The 15,400-nt window shown below is 58.2% G+C and overlaps 1 protein-coding gene and 1 non-coding gene across 3 annotated transcripts in view; both read left to right on the forward strand.

Annotated features, from left to right (window-relative positions):
• AP1B1 (adaptor related protein complex 1 subunit beta 1) overlaps nucleotides 1-14,008 on the forward strand; it is a 53,769-nt gene extending 39,761 nt beyond the window's left edge. For both annotated transcript variants that reach the window (XM_028124617.1, XM_028124618.1), the window contains 10 exons: nucleotides 78-176; nucleotides 699-958; nucleotides 1,781-1,982; nucleotides 3,294-3,437; nucleotides 7,862-8,007; nucleotides 9,826-9,955; nucleotides 10,253-10,337; nucleotides 11,063-11,149; nucleotides 11,256-11,410; nucleotides 12,982-14,008. In XM_028124617.1, the coding sequence (XP_027980418.1) occupies nucleotides 78-176; nucleotides 699-958; nucleotides 1,781-1,982; nucleotides 3,294-3,437; nucleotides 7,862-8,007; nucleotides 9,826-9,955; nucleotides 10,253-10,337; nucleotides 11,063-11,149; nucleotides 11,256-11,410; nucleotides 12,982-13,056 (1,383 nt within the window). In that variant the 3' untranslated portion in view covers nucleotides 13,057-14,008. The remainder of the gene's footprint in view (nucleotides 1-77; nucleotides 177-698; nucleotides 959-1,780; nucleotides 1,983-3,293; nucleotides 3,438-7,861; nucleotides 8,008-9,825; nucleotides 9,956-10,252; nucleotides 10,338-11,062; nucleotides 11,150-11,255; nucleotides 11,411-12,981) is intronic.
• Nucleotides 8,560-8,656, forward strand: LOC114225253 (small nucleolar RNA SNORD125). Its single transcript, XR_003612524.1, has one exon. It is a non-coding gene; the product is annotated as a small nucleolar RNA SNORD125 (small nucleolar RNA).
• Nucleotides 14,009-15,400: the final 1,392 nt, after the last annotated feature.

The raw sequence follows: 15,400 nt of genomic DNA on the forward strand, positions 1-15,400 counted from the left end.
GCCCTCATTTGGTTTCCTCCCATCCCCACATGAAGCCCTTGCTACTTCTTCCTTGTCACCTCTCTGTCTTCTTGCAGGTCCAGCTGCAGCTACTGACAGCCATCGTGAAACTGTTTCTGAAGAAGCCTACAGAGACCCAGGAGCTGGTGCAGCAGGTCCTCAGCTTGGCCACTCAGGTCAGTGCCCCAGCCTCTCTGCTGTGCCCCATGTAGGTCTCACTCCACAGGGCGCACTTTGGTCTAAGGAGCCAGCCAGACCTTTGTGCCAAGGTCCTGCCCCTAAGACTGGCCTCACTGGGGGATTGGCCCTAGAGTGATCCAGGATTCCTGCTCAGGGAACTCAGTCACAGATAAATCAAAATGGAGTGGGTCAGGTGGTGAAGTTGACAGACTGCAAACAAAAGAGGGGAGGGAGGTCCAGAAGAACCAGAGTATTTGTAGGATAGGGAGGGCAGATTTTGGAGGGGCGTGAGGAGTGGGGACAGGAGTGGGAATGTACTGTTTAACCCTGGGCTAGGGGAGGAAATTGAGGGGCCAGGCCATGTTTAGGGACAGGTTCATGGGACTCTCAGAATCAGTGTCGTCGGCCAGCACTGTGACCATGCCTGGGTCATGGGGTTTTGGGAGGAGCTCCTTCCTGCTCAGCTAGTTGCTCTGCTCTGAGTTTAATATGCTTCTCATCACCTCCCGCTGCTTAAGGACTCTGATAACCCGGACTTGCGGGACCGTGGCTACATCTACTGGCGTCTGCTCTCCACGGACCCAGTGGCTGCCAAGGAGGTGGTGTTGGCTGAGAAGCCACTCATCTCTGAAGAGACGGACCTCATTGAGCCCACACTGCTGGACGAGCTCATCTGCTACATTGGCACCCTGGCGTCCGTCTACCATAAGCCTCCCAGTGCCTTTGTGGAGGGGGGCCGGGGCGTTGTGCACAAGAGCCTGCCACCTCGCACTGCCTCGTGAGTGAAGTGGGCCAGTGTCCAGGCTGAGCCTTCCCACCTGGTTTTCCAGTTCATTAGCCCAGGCACTCAGGCCTGAGTCTGAGGGAAATTACCATTCTAGAGACTTTTTTTTTTAATTAATTTATTTATTTTAGAGAGAGAGCGCGCGCACGAGCAGTGGGAGGGGCAGAGGGAGAGGGAGAGAGAATCTCAAGCAGACTTCACAGTGAGCGTGGAGCCTAATGTGGGGCTTGATCCCACTGCCTGAGATATGACCTGAGCTGAAACCAAGAGTCCGACGCTTAACCTACTGAGCCACCCAGGCGCCCCCATTCTAGTGACTTTTTAATGACTGTTTACTACATGCCAGGGTGACCTCATTTGATCCTTATAATAGCTCTAAGAGGTATCCCCATTTAACGTACAAGGACAATAGGACAGAGAGCTTGAGGGCCTGGGGCAGCATCCCACAGCCAGCACAGCTAGGCCCAGACCCGATTCTAATTCCAGAGCCCTGTTCTTCTCACCCTCCTCTGCCACCCCCTGGTGGTTGGTTTGGCCTAGGTGCCCAGTTCTCCAGGGCAGGCATCCAGTCTTTAGAGTGCCCTGAGTGGTGGAAATACAGAGGGCCCCTCCCTTGATCACCCCCATGATGCTGGATCTCTTGGAGAGCCAAAAAGATGAATCAGGCGTGGGAAGGGGGAAGAGGAGGGGGCCTGTAGAGAGCCCTCTGGAGCAGTGTGGAGACCCATGTGCCTATCCTGGAGACTGAGGACTCTGACCTCCCTGAAACAGCCCAGCGCCCACCCCACTGACCCTCACCCTCCTGTGTCATCACAGGAGCGAGAGCACAGAGAGCCCTGAGACGGCCCCTGCCGGAGCGCCCTCTAGTGAGCAGCCAGATGTCATCCCCACCCAGGGCGACCTGCTGGGTGACCTTCTCAACCTGGACCTCGGCCCCCCGGTGAGCGGCCCACCCCTAGCCACCTCCTCAGTGCAGATGGGAGCTGTGGACCTTCTTGGTGGAGGCCTCGACAGCCTGGTATGTCCTGGGGCCCCCTCTGGATGACATTGATAACGACCTTCAGAGGAACAATCACTGAGCACCCTGTCTGTGCCGTTCACCAACCAAGGGCCTCAGGGTACACCTGTCTGCAAAGGTGACTGTGTCACTCCCTACCTAAAGGGGAGAAAACTGAGGCTTCAAGAGTTCAGGTGACCTTCCCTCTAAGAGCGCACAGTATGTGGCAGACACCGGACTTAGTCCCTTGCCGGGCCACTGAGCCCCAAGAGATCTGGAGCCTGTAGGGCTAGAGGAGCCAGACTGGTGTCCACTTACTCTCACACCCTGCACCAGCTTGGGGCAACAGCCCAGGAGGCCTGAGAGGCCCATGAGGGGTCAGGGACAGTCCCTTCTCCCCTGTAGAAAGGGGGTGGTAAGACTAGACTGGGTATCTCCCTGGGACTTCAGGCAGCTGGTAGAGCCAGCAGGAGGGGGTAGCAGAGCCCCTGTCACTTGGCCATGTCTGGCTCAGGTCCCCAAGGCATCACATAGGAAAGGGTAGGAAGGGCCATGGCACAAGACGTGGGTGGTGGAGTGAAGCCCCAGAAGTAGTGCCCTTCATGGAAATGGTCTGGGCCCCCCCTTAAGCCTGGCGCTGTTTCGCCCCAGACTCCTCTCAGTGGAGCAGCAGTGACTAATCTTTTCTTTCTTTCCCTCTCTCTCGTCTCTGTCTTATTTCCTGGCTTTTCTCTCTGCATGTGGCTGCCTGTTCTCTTCACCCTGCCTGCTTCTGCTTGGAGATGGGGGATGAGCCTGAAGGGGTATGGTTCAACCCTTGCGCCACCAAGCCTTTGTCTCTGCTCTTGCTGAGTGCTGGCCCAGCGTCCCAAGGGGTGGATGATGTCAAAGCAGTCCCTCCCTGCTGAGCCATGGCCTTCTATCCAGTGTCCCATCCTCAGTACCCTAAGACAAAGTTGCCTTGTCATGCTCTCAGTTTCCACGGGCCCTCTGTGACATCCTAGTGCTCCTGTCCACTTAGCACAGCCTCTCGGCAGTGGTCTTGGGTACTCCTTTTATCGGTGGGCTGTGGATTAGTTTACCCGTGTCCCAGCCCTTTCCCAGAGGTCACCCCTAAGGCTGGAGACTTGCAGGTCATAGGAGGGCACAGTCTTTCTTTTCCACCCCCGTTATCCTGTCATCTCTGCAACTTAAAGCTGGTGTGACAGCAGCCCCGCGGCCCCCCTTCCTGCCCCGTCCCATTTTCTAAGTGCCGGGTTGCTCCACTCATGCTGGGCCCCTGATGTCCCCACCTCTAATGCCTGCCTCTGACCCCTTTCCCTTCCTTTTCAGATTGGGGGCCCCAACTTTGTGGCACCCCCAGCAGCAGCAGTCCCAGCCAACCTAGGAGCATCCATGGGCAGTGGCCTGAGTGACCTCTTTGACCTGACCAGTGGCGTGGGCACACTGTCAGGGTCGTATGTGGCCCCCAAAGCAGTAAGTACCACACGTCCTCCCGTGGCAGGAGCAGAGGGAAGTTAGACACTCATTGATGTCTGTGTTCCTTAAATGGCCCGTTCCATGGAATCGGCTCAGGCCAACAGGGATAGGCTCCAGGAGCAACAGTTTGCTAACACGATGCTGAGGGCAGCCAGGGGCTGTTGAGAGCACAGGGAAGAGACCACGTGGTCCCGGGGGCCTGGGAAGACCTCCCAGAGCAGGGTTGCTGGGGCTCAGGCCTGTGGATCAAGTCAGAATTAGGTGAAAGTGGGGAGAAGGCTCCAGGTGGCTATCACAGCCTGTGGCCAAGCTTGGAGGGGAGGGAGAGCCCGTACCTCCCAGAGAACTGGCAGAGGTCCCATCTAGTTGGAGCAGCAGTTCTCAGGGCTGTCCCACCTGGTGCCCCTTATTGGTGATAGACGTTGTCTAATGTGTCCTTTGTTTCCTGTGCTCAAAGGAGATGTGTGGACTGTGCAGCCTAGCTATACGTATCACTTCATTACTTATTAGTAAGACGCCAGCACTTCATAAAGAGACACAAAGGGAAGAAAATAAAATGATACATTTTAGTATTGTAAAGGCTTGGGTACACCCACCCCAGAAGATCTCATGAAGTTGTCGGGTGTTGATGGCCACACCTAGCGTTTGTAGCGCAGGTGCTGGAACCATGGGGCTAGTGGTGCCTTTAGTTCCTGAAATGGTGACTGACTCCCAGTAAAGTGCTCATAAAACAAAGAACAGGCTTTCTTTGATTTTCACCATAGTTGGGTTCCCAGCAATTTCAGGATATGTTGAAAGGGATGCAGGAGAGTTGCTCATTGAGGGGATTGTTGTCCTTCCGGCAGCACGTCCAGCATCCCTGACCCCGCCATTATGCCACCTGCATTTGCCCCATAGGTGCCCACCGTGCTGCCTAGGCCTGGTACTCCCCAAGACTCCCGCCTAGACTAGAGATTAGGGAGGGAAGAAACTGGCAAGGTCCGCATCGCCAGGCCGTGAGGGTCTCTCTCAGTCCTGGTGCGGCGGAGCCGTTAGAAGGTTAAGCAGAGATGAAACGGATTTGCACTGGAGAGTGATTGCATTGGCTACACTGCGCCAGGTAGGTTGGAAGGGCAAGGACAGAGACAAGGTGCCCAGTGAGGAGACCGGCAGGAACTCCTGTGTACTGGTGGCGCCTGGACAAGGGCACCGTTGAGGGCGGAGGCAAAAGGCTGCACTGGAGAGCTCCTTGGGAGGTGGAGCTGGCAGGATGTGGGGGCTGGTGGGAAAGGAGGGATGATGGCTCCAGCAGTGGGATGGCTGGGGATGGAGAGCTGGGTTTACGAGGCAGGAACATGTGGGCCTGGCACCGAGGAGGGCGCAGTGTGGGCCACAGCCTCAGCATCAAGGAAGCTGCCAGAGGGCATGGACCTGGCCTGACCCCCTCAAAGCTCGGGGCAGACACTGTGTCTGCCACTTCGTTCCCAGCCAGAGCCCCTCTCTCTCTTCCAAAATCTCCTCCCCAGAGCAGGACGCTGCTGGGCTTTAGGGGTGAGGTGAGCTCTCGGTTGGGTCTGGGGAGCTGTGAGCCAGCGCCTGCCTTGGCCTCACCAGGTGTGGCAGCCGCGCCTGCAGCGGTGGTGGCCAGAGCTCCGGGCAGATGTGCCAGGGACTGCAGGCCCCACTGAATCCCGCCAGAAGCCTGATGGCACTGTTCTTCCTGCTCTGCAGTTGACAAATCTTGAACGCTTTTGCCTAAGGTCACATAGTGGCTAAGTGACAGAGTCAAAGCTAAATGCAGGTTGGTGGCACCAAAGCCCCCATTCCTGATCCCGATATGATCCTGCCACATAGTGTTTGAGAACATCCTGTGTGCCTTAATGTCCTGGGTCGTCAGAATCACTAATTACTACCCAGACTGGCTGCCTCCGTGCATGAGGCCAGCGCATACGTGTTAAAAGCCCAATGTAACAGGCATAAGGCAGGACCGAGTGACAGAAGAGCAGCAAAGACTCCTGCAATCCTGTGGGCACCAGGCCTTGCCAGGACTGCAGAGGTGCCAGGAATATGAAGTCCAGAGCTGGCCCTTTGTGTGTGTGTTCATTTTAACGGATGCTACCACTGCTTTGTCTTTTTTTTTTTTTTTAAGATTTTATTTATTTATTTGACAGAGACACAACGAGAGAGGGAACACAAGCAGGGGAGTGGGAGAGGGAGAAGCAGGCTTCCTGCGGAGCAGGGAGCCCAATGTGGGGCTCAATCCCAGGACCCTGGGATCATGACCCGAGCCGAAGGCAGACGCTTAACGACTGAGCCACCCAGGCGCCCCATCGCTGCTTTTCCTTAGTGGAGGCCCAGATGGGCGGACCAACAGTGAGTGCTAGAAATGAGAGGTTAGGGGATCACCTGGTCAGAGGAATTCAGGGCAGGCTGCCTGGAAGAGTTCTCACAACACAGGACTTTCCCCATTATCTTAGACACAGGAGTCTCTGGGGTGTGGGTGTGTCAGCTATGATTCCCCAGCCGTGTGACTGCCTGGAATGGTTTGTCCCCGGTGCATTCTCCCCACCACACCTGTGGGGGTAACTGTGTTCTCTAACCTTCCTGGTCAAGGGAATGAGGCCTTTTCTGCGCAAGAACTTGGGAGTTCCTCATGTCTTTGGACCAGTGGGTGGTGACGTTTCCTTGGGTCCTTCAGTAAATGTTGAGGGTTGGTTCCGTGGTAGGACCTGTGCTAGACTCCCTGAAGCCATGGTGACCAAGAGAAAAGTCCCCATGGGCAGCAGCCAGTCTCAGTAACAGAGGCAGTTCTGCAAGATCTGTGAAAGGTGGCCCGTGGGGCGGGGTGGGGGGGTGGCTCGGACCTCTCTGCTTGCCTGTCTCAGCTGAGGCTGAAGCCCTGTGATTCTGCCCTCACACCTTTGTCCCAGGAAAACAAAGGATGATTAGGTTAGCGAGTACAGTGGGGGTGGGGGTGGGCCTGCAGAAGCACTTTCCAGACAGAGGGGACAGAGTGGGGCAGGGGGCAGAGGAGCAGGTTCAGTCGAAGCCCGGCGGAGGCAGGCGCCAGGACTTGGAGGCCATGGGCAGTGGAAGTGTCGCAGCATTGGAGGGGTTTAAATTTTATTTGTTTAAGTGATCTCTCTGCCCCATGTGGGGCTCAGACTCATGACCCCAAGCTCAAGAGTCAGCCAGGCGCCCCCAGATTTGCACTTTAGAAGATGACTTGAGCTGCTGTGGAGAGCGGGAGGGGGGAGGGATTGGGGTGCCCCGGGGGGCTGCTGTCTTACCTGGTGGACTCTGACTGTGGCCCAGACGCACATGCTGCCTGCTGAGAGAAGCAGAGGCCCTGGCGGCAGATGGAGGAGGTGGTGGGGACGGGCCCAGGCTGCGTGACTGTGGGGTGGGGCTTGGGGTCGGCTGAGGGTGGGGACCCAGACAGCTCTGAGGTTCCTGGTGTTGGCACCTTGAGAGACAGTGAGATGTTCGCCGACACATGGGCAGCCCTCCAGGAGGCCTGGGCCTTTTGACTTCTGGCCAGGGCGGGGAGGGGGCTGTGAGGGATCTGAGAGAATAAGGGCCTCAAAGGCATTTGCATGGCCCTGGATGACGCGTGCAGATGTCCTTCATGGTTGGGGCTTTAATTCAAGCTTCGCTCTGCAAACACTGCCTGAATGCCCGTGCCACAGCAAGATCTAAGCCAAGGATGTAAAAAAGAAAAGCAGAGCCCTTCCCTCAAAGAGCTGACGGGGTGCAGGAGAGACAGACACACAGGCTCACATTTATCTGCTAAAATGTCATAGTAGTGTGGACGTAGGGAAGGAACCTAGGTGCAGGCTTCCCAGAGGAGGCGGCTCTTGAGCTGAGACTCTGTGACAGCCAAGCAGCAGAGGGCCTGCCAGGCGAGAGGTCCTCTTAGGTACTGTCCGTGCTGAGCCCAGTTTCTACAACGAAAAGGCCAGCTCTGCCTTCTGTGAGGAACGACAGACTGTGACAGCCAGGGAGGCCTTGGGCTCTGGCTGAGGCCCTGGATGCCCTTGGGCTCCTCTCGACTCTACTTGGCTCTTCAGGACGCTGGCCAGGCCCACTTATCTCATCCCCTTTGTCACCACTACTTACCGAGTGTTCCTTCTCGGACCTCTGAAGACTCAGGTCAGCTCTTGGGCACACCAGGCACCTCTCTACACCAAGCGGCTCAGATACACAGCCACACTGTGGTGGTGGCCCTGGGTAGGCCATGTGGAATTGTTCCTCTCATCCCGAGATCCACATGACCATCTCCTAGTGGTAAAGGCAGGTGTGGTCAATCTGGGAGGCCCCTAAAGGAGAGGGAGAGAAGACGGTGGAGGAGAAGAGTTGGGTGAGGGGTGGGTCGCCTCAGGCGGGCTGTTAACTTTTAGGGGAGTGGCAGACCTGAGCCTCCTCCACTGTCTTCCCTACAGGTGTGGCTTCCGGCCATGAAGGCCAAGGGCTTGGAGATTTCAGGTACCTTCACCCGCCAGGTGGGCTCCATCTCCATGGACCTACAGCTGACCAACAAGGCCCTACAGGTCATGACTGACTTTGCCATCCAGTTTAACCGCAACAGGTGAGAGCTCCCAAGGCCAGTGTGATGAGAGCCCTTGCTGGTGACCGCAGGCAGGGGCCAAGAGCTCTGGGGGGTCTGGTGCCTCACAACTGCATCTCAGGCCAAAACTCTCTAAAGCAATGATTTTTTTTTCCCTTCCCCACGACCTCTTTATGTGGACTCCAAAGTACCAGGCAGAGGGGTAGGTTGTCTCCCCTTATTTTCGCCTTCCTCCACTGCTCAAAGAGTGTTTGCTGACAAAAATCCCCAGCTCCAGACTAGGAGCTTGCCTTTGGCAAACACCCCACAAGACAGGATGGAGCCTCCTCTCCAGGCCCAAGTTGCTGCCACCTCAGGGCCTAGCTCCAAGAGGGCTGACGGGGAGCGGGCCTGCATCCCAGCCAGCCCCTTGTGATACAGGTTTAAACCACAGACGGGGCCTCTGGGAGTAATGGCTGCTCCAGGCTCCTCACCCCACTAGGTCCCCTGCACTGGAGGTCCTGGGGAAGGTTTCCTCTCTGGTACCATTGGGGTCTTCATGGACCAGGCCAGCTAGGCCGGGGCTCTCTGGGGGACCCAAGCAGCCTCTCTTGATGATTCTTCTTCCTGAGCGGCTCTAGTGATGAGCAAACTGAGCCTCTAAGAAGTTGACTGAAGGGGCTGCTTTCTCAAGGAGAGCCTGCAGGCCGGTGGGTCCTGACCCTCTGTCAGCTCTGCTAGTTATCATCAGATGGCCCTAGAGTTCATAGAAGCACTCCAGGTTCCAAGGGGGAAGTCTCGACGATTACTCACAACAGACTTAGAGCGTGCTGACAACGCCCTGGGTGGCAGGCCCTGTGCTGAGGACTTTAGTAGAAGTATTATCTTACTTTGAGCTACTTGACAGCCCAGTGAGGTCAATGCCATTTTTCCCTTTTCAGTAGATAATGACACCTGGGTTCAGAAAGGACCAGTGCCTTGCCCAGGATCACACAGCAGGCTCTGGGGGATCTTCCAGGAAAGCCTGAAGAGCAGGCCACCACAGAGGCCTGGGGTTCCCCGCATCGTCTCCCACCATGTCCCAGGCAGGTCTGATTGCCATCGTGGGCAGAGTGCAGGCCAGGTCAGGCAGCTCAAGCTCTGGATCCTCAGCGGTGCTACTCATTCCACAGGGTCTGAGCATAGGCCTGCCCCTCCGAGTTTCCATGTCTTGGAAGATGAGAGAATGTGTACCTCTCTCTGTTTTTATGAGGGTAGGAGTTGGTATAATATCAAATGCCCAGCCTGGGCACAGTGAGCTGTCGCTTTATGGTCCTGTGTGTCATGCTCATGGGGATCCTCCCCTCCTGATTTACCTACGTGTTGCTTTACTAAGAAGTAGGGCTTTCCTGAATCTCTGGCCAATTCTAGCCCAGACAGTAAAACCTGGTGTCTCACTTGGGATGGTCAATCCTTCTTGGAAGATGGGGATTGGTAGCAGAAACCTGGGCATTCAGAGTCTTCAGTTAGAAGCAGCTTATAGTTCAGGCCCCTGGTGTTAGCTGGAGCTTCTCAAGTGCAGGACTGAGTAAGGCCATGCTCACCTGGGCCTGCTCGGTGCGTAGCCCAGAAGAGAAAGTGGAGCTGAGATGGCCTTGGGCCTGCAGCTGGCCCAGGGCTCATTCCTCTTGTCCACACAGCCATTGAGAGTGGGGGTCAGGAACTTGTCCATCTGTCCTGGGCCTAGAGCTCAGGTGACGCCAGCTTACTGGAGAGGCTTCTTGCCAACTGCTGCCCTAGCTCTGGAACCTGAGGACCCCACCCATCCCACGTCAGCACCTGCTTCCCCTGCCATTCCCGCGGGGGCTTCTCTCTCCCCAGCTTCGGCCTGGCCCCTGCTGCCCCCCTCCAGGTGCACGCACCACTCAGCCCCAACCAGACTGTGGAGATATCCCTGCCTCTCAACACGGTGGGCTCGGTCATGAAGATGGAGCCTCTGAACAACCTCCAGGTGTGTTCCAGGCAGGGCTAAGCACCCCACTCCTTAGCTTCCCACCTACCACAGGGGAGGAGCCTGCCGGAGGGGTCCGGGGCCTGGCCTTTGTTGGCAAAGGGGTATGTTTTTGGAGCTGTGCTCTTTGCCAGAGGCCTGGCAGGGGAGACCTGATCCAAGGGGACAGAGGGGCGTGGTTACCAGGGAAGGTGTGTGAGGGAACCTGCTCAGGTGAAGGCACAGGGAGCAGGCCCTTCCTGGGGCTTCACAGGTGGTATCAAGCATCAGGGACCGATTGGGTGGCCTTGTTCCTAGGTGGCCGTGAAGAACAACATTGACGTCTTCTACTTCAGCACTTTGTACCCACTGCACATCCTCTTTGTGGAGGATGGGAAGATGGGTGAGTCCTGAGGTTGCCCCGAGAGTCCCTGGAATATAACGATTGGCTTGGCCCCACGATGGAGTCTGTGAGTCGCCGGCCCCTCTGCAGAGCCTGAGGCGAGGGTCACACCTCCTCCGTCAAGGACCCCTGGGTGTTGTCTGGCCAGCTCTGTCCCACAGTGGGGGCCATGCCATGCAGGAGCTGTGTACTCCTGAATTCTGCTCTGCCCGCCCCTCTGCCTTGCCCATAGTCCTTAGACAGCCCTCCCATGGCCTCCCGAGCTGGGGAACCCAGACGATGTCACACTCAATGTCCATCTCCTGTGCGCTGCTTGGAACCCCTAAGAAGACTCATCCCCATGCTGGGAGGGCTGCCAGCTCAGAGCTGAGCAAAGGACTTTGCCCACGTCACCTCTCGGTCACCACAGAAGCCCTGTGACACAGGCTGTGATTAACGGGCAGGCTGCCTGGGCCAGAGCAGGTGGGAGTGCATATGTGGATACTGGGAAGGAAGATTTAAGGCCCAATGGGAGGGGGGAAGCCCAGGATCTTTTGGAAGCAGCCCTGGTGGCCGCTGTCACGGAGCTGAAGGTTTGTTCGGGGAAGCAGGAGGGGGCCATGGCAGACCTAGTGCCTGTCTTCAGCTTCAAGTTGGCACCCCCAAAAGACCCATTTCTTGCTGGATGTTATTGAGTGGGGCCCCAGGTTTATCAGGGTCCTGTCTTCTACCTTGTACCCCCGCAGACCGGCAGATGTTCCTGGCCACGTGGAAGGACATTCCCAATGAAAATGAAGCCCAGTTCCAGATCAGAGACTGCCCCCTCAATGCGGGTAGGACTCTCCAGCCCTCCCCCACCTTCCCACCCCGTCCACATTGCCCCTCACCTGTACCCCCGGCCCTCTCCCACTGCTGACTGGGGGCCCTTCTCACTCTCAGAGGCTGTGAGCAGCAGACTACAGAGCAGCAACATCTTCACGGTCGCCAAGAGGAACGTGGAGGGCCAGGACATGCTCTACCAGTCCCTGAAGCTGACCAACGGCATCTGGGTGCTGGCGGAGCTGCGTATCCAGCCGAGCAACCCCAGCTTCACGGTGAGGGTCCCCGCTCCTGCCCTGCCGGCCCTGGCGTGTCTACCTCCATGTTCCGGGCAGCCTCTCCTTCCCTCTCTTCTTCCCGGACCAGGGGTCAGTCTAATGGGGTGCACTCTAGCCCAGCTAGGTTGGGGTCCCTCTGAACCTGAAATGAATGAGCATCAGAATTCTGACCCTCGCTTCCAACTCAGTCCCATCTGGTTACCCAGATAAGACACGAAACTGTCACCAAACAGTGAGTTGGACTAGAAAATTCTATACGTTTGGGCCCCGTGAGGTGGCCCAGTTGGCCCAAGGCCCACCTGACTGGGAAATGGCACTGCTGGGCCCAGGCCCTGGCCCTCTTCCTGCTCTTCCCTTGCTTGCCCAAGGGCCTGCCTGGGAGGGCACTGCTGGCGAGCACCGTGTCCTTCCTGGCCTTTGTGTCAGACCGCAGTCAGGACATGGCTTCCACGGAGTGCGTGGTTGTCCTGGCGGCCGTGCTGCTGTTCAGGCCCCAGAAAGTGCTGGGCTTTGCTTCTCCCCCCTGCACCCCGGTCTCTGGCAGGCGTGGCCCTCCAGACGCTGCTCCCCGGGCCCTGCGGTGCGGCGCTGGCTCTGAGGTGGGGCGGGGGCTGCGGCAATGGCTTCGGCGGTGGTAACTTCCATCTCCCTGTGTTTGGTTGCTGCATGCCCGCCTTCCCTGCTGGTGCCCGTGGTGCAGGACCTGGAGGTTAGCAGATTGCTCTTCTCTTCCTCTTTCCCCTCCACCCTCCCCAGCCACACCTTGCACAGCCCATCTCCTGGCCTGGCTCCAGTGCACCCTGCCTCTCCTAGCCCCGCCTTCCCCTGCTGCTCCCCAAAGCCCGGCAGCCGTGCGTGCAGGCCGCAGGCATGGAGCACCCCAGAGCTTCCCAGCCAGGTGAACCCGATTGAGGAGCTGGTACCCCCACTTCCCAGCACGCACGGCACGCACAGAGCCCTTCAGAGGAGATCAGGGCCCCGCAGGGCCACCACTGCCAGCTTCCAGAGCGTCATGCGCTCCTCCCTTTCCTCATCGCCCCCTGGGGCAGCAGTGATTTTAGCAGAAGTGCTGGTGGCACTTGCTTCTCTGCCTGCTCTTCGGCTCCCACTGTGGCAACGCCTCGCCTCATGTGCCAGAACCCAGGAAGACTCCCCGGGGCCCCCACCCCCATCTCTCCAAGCAGAGACCTGCGCCCTCTCAGCGCCCATACCTCCTCGGAGACCCCAGGCCTTCCCAGGGGGGAAAGGGCCCCAGCAGCTCTGTGGGCCGGGGGCCGGGCCCTCCCCGCCAGCTCATGATTCACGCTGTGAGGCCCGCGGGGGCCAGGCTGACGGCAGGTGTGTGGGCTGCGAGTATATTTGGTCCGCACCCAGCTGGCCGTGGCAGCCACCCCCTCCGCTTTACTACACAGCTGTCCCAGCCGCGCCACCAGCAGGCCACGTGTGCGCACCACACTCTTCCATCGGGCTCTCACTCTCTCCTCCCTCCCTGGGTTCCTTCCCAGCCCCAGAGAGGAGCCTGGGGAATTTTGAGCCCTCTCCATCCCCTGACCTCTCTCCTCCTGCAGCTGTCCCTGAAATGTCGAGCGCCAGAGGTGTCCCAACACGTGTACCAGGCCTACGAGACCATCCTCAAGAACTGAGGCCCCATCCAGTGCCCACCCCAGCCTTCTGCCAGCCCCAACAAGGAGTCCCCTGGAAGGGGCAGCACCTCCTTTCTGGAGAGGCCGAGCAAGGCTCCTGGCCACCATGGAGTTCCCTGGTCCTGACTGCCGGGCCCGCGTGGGTCCTCAGGGCAGGGCAGCATTCCTCCTGGAGTGAAATCACAGTGTACCCCTGTGCTTGGGGACTCCGCTCTTCTGCTGCTGCTGACAGGGTCAGGTGAGGGGGGGGGGAGCCAAAGGACATAGACCCAGAGAGGCCACAGAAGCTGCTCGGGCAGACCTAGGGTTCTTCTCTTCCTTTTCCCGACCGATGCCTGCGGGCGACTCTGTGGCTCCCTCCCCGGGCTCCTGGCTTCTCCCGAAGCTCCCTGCCCCTCAGTCTCTCTCGGGTCAGTGTTAGAGGGCCTCCCCATGCCTGCTCTCGAGCCAGGCTGTCCTGGTGTGTGTGGAGAGTCCCTTGGCGTGCCAGCAGAGCCCTTCTGTCGGGTCTGGGGCTCCCGGGGCCTACACCCCTACCCTCCCTCTCTGCATCCACCCAGGCTGGGCCCCTGTGGTTGTGCCAGTCGGGCCTCAGCCTCCTGAGCACTGACCCATACGGGCAACATGGGCAGAAATGTCCAAAGCCCTGGCCCAGGCCTCTGCTCCCCGGCAGTTGCACACACCCACTCACCCCACTCCCTTCTCTTGCCCCCGAAGACGCTGACTGCCGGTAGTATTGTCCTTGGCGTCCCCCGTGTTCCTGGAGCAGGGCCAGGACTGAGGGATGGGGCACGTGGGTGAGCGGGGTGCTTCCCATCTGGGGTTTCTTTGGGGTTTCTCCTTAGTGTCTGCTACCCTCCCCCTGGCCTCCCAGATTTCAGTTGTGTCTGACAGAGCGTTAGGTTTTCCTGTACTGCTGTTTAATAATAAAGACAGATTCTGCTTTTGGCAATCACGGACACTTTTTTCCCCCTCCACTAAATGCCAGAACTGAAAATTGCCTCCGAGTGGGGGAGGGTTGTTTTCTGACCCCTGCGGTAACTGTAACATTCATAGCGTTACATCCCTACACATACACATACGTATATACGTATACCATAGTACACATGATATACACACACGTATATATAATGTATGTTTACTCTTACTTTCAAAGAGAAAGTGAATAAAAATGATGACATCAAGTGTGTCCCTGGCCGTGTGTCAGGTCCTAAGGCTCTTGTGGGTGGGGTCCTGGGTCCAGGATCCAGGGCTCGAGCTGTGTGCTTAGCCCCTTCCCTGGCACTCTGAGGATAGCGCCTTTCCATCTACCCTGTTCTTAAAAACAGACCTCTGGGGCCTGCTGGTCTCCCAGGCACTGCTCTTGCCCTTGATCGGAACTCCACCCAGCTGTCTTGCCTTTTGATGTTGGCGGAGAGGGCTGACTTCTATTTTGGTTTTCCTCCGCTCCCTGCCATCACGAAGGCTCCCAGGAGCCGAGGGGAGGTACTCTGGTGGGGGGGTCGTTGCAGGAGAGAGGGAACGGTCGGGTAGGCGGGGCACCAGGCCTGTCTGGGCAGGCTCCTCCCCACCCTGAATCTGCGGCCGGCTGAGGGGGACTACTAAGCTGGCGCCCACCCAGCTGCCACCAAGGACAATCCCCTGTGGCCCAGTGCTGGCATTGGCCTGGATTCCAGGGGAGGGCAGCCAGACCCTGGGCAGGGCCCCGATGGCAAAGCTGCCTGTGGTTCTCTGCCTGGTGGCCCTGGGAACCTTCAGCCTGCCTCTAAGGGAGGAGCAGCCTGGGTGCCCTCACCCCATTTCAGCCCAGCCCTTCCCTACACTGCCCACTTCTGACCCACTGCTGCCTTCTAGCACTGGGGGGCTGAAAGAAGAGCGCATCAGCAGGAGTACCTGGCCCTCCACTGCCCCACCTCTGACCCCCGGGGCTGAAAAGTCCAGAGCCAACCAAATCCCTTGATGGCACAATCCAGGTTTCAGTTTACCTGAAAGTCCAGGGCTCAGAAGACCCTACACTGATGCAGCTGGAGTACCGCTGGCTGAGGACTAGAGGAGAGGGGTGTGGGGCCCTTGAGGAGACTTTCGCCCTGGCCTGCATTGTCACCTGCTGCTCCTGACTGCTTGGGCGCCTGGCTCCCACCCAAGAGCCCTGTGCGTGCACTGCCAGGGTTACGGCTCCCCACCCCTCTGCCACCGAGGGCAGAGTTGTGCGGGAAAAGCTCTCCGCAGTGGAGTGGTGTTGGGTGAACAGGTCCAGGACCAAGTAGCTGGGGGTGAGGAGAAAGTCTGCCCTGCTCGAATGGAGCACCCGGGACCATCGTCGAACACCTGGGGTTTGCCCTCG

This window comes from Eumetopias jubatus, unplaced genomic scaffold, assembly GCF_037043125.1.
Source record: "Eumetopias jubatus isolate StellerSeaLion01/CBP00866 unplaced genomic scaffold, mEumJub1_p1.0 scaffold_16, whole genome shotgun sequence".
NCBI lineage: Eukaryota > Metazoa > Chordata > Mammalia > Carnivora > Otariidae > Eumetopias > Eumetopias jubatus.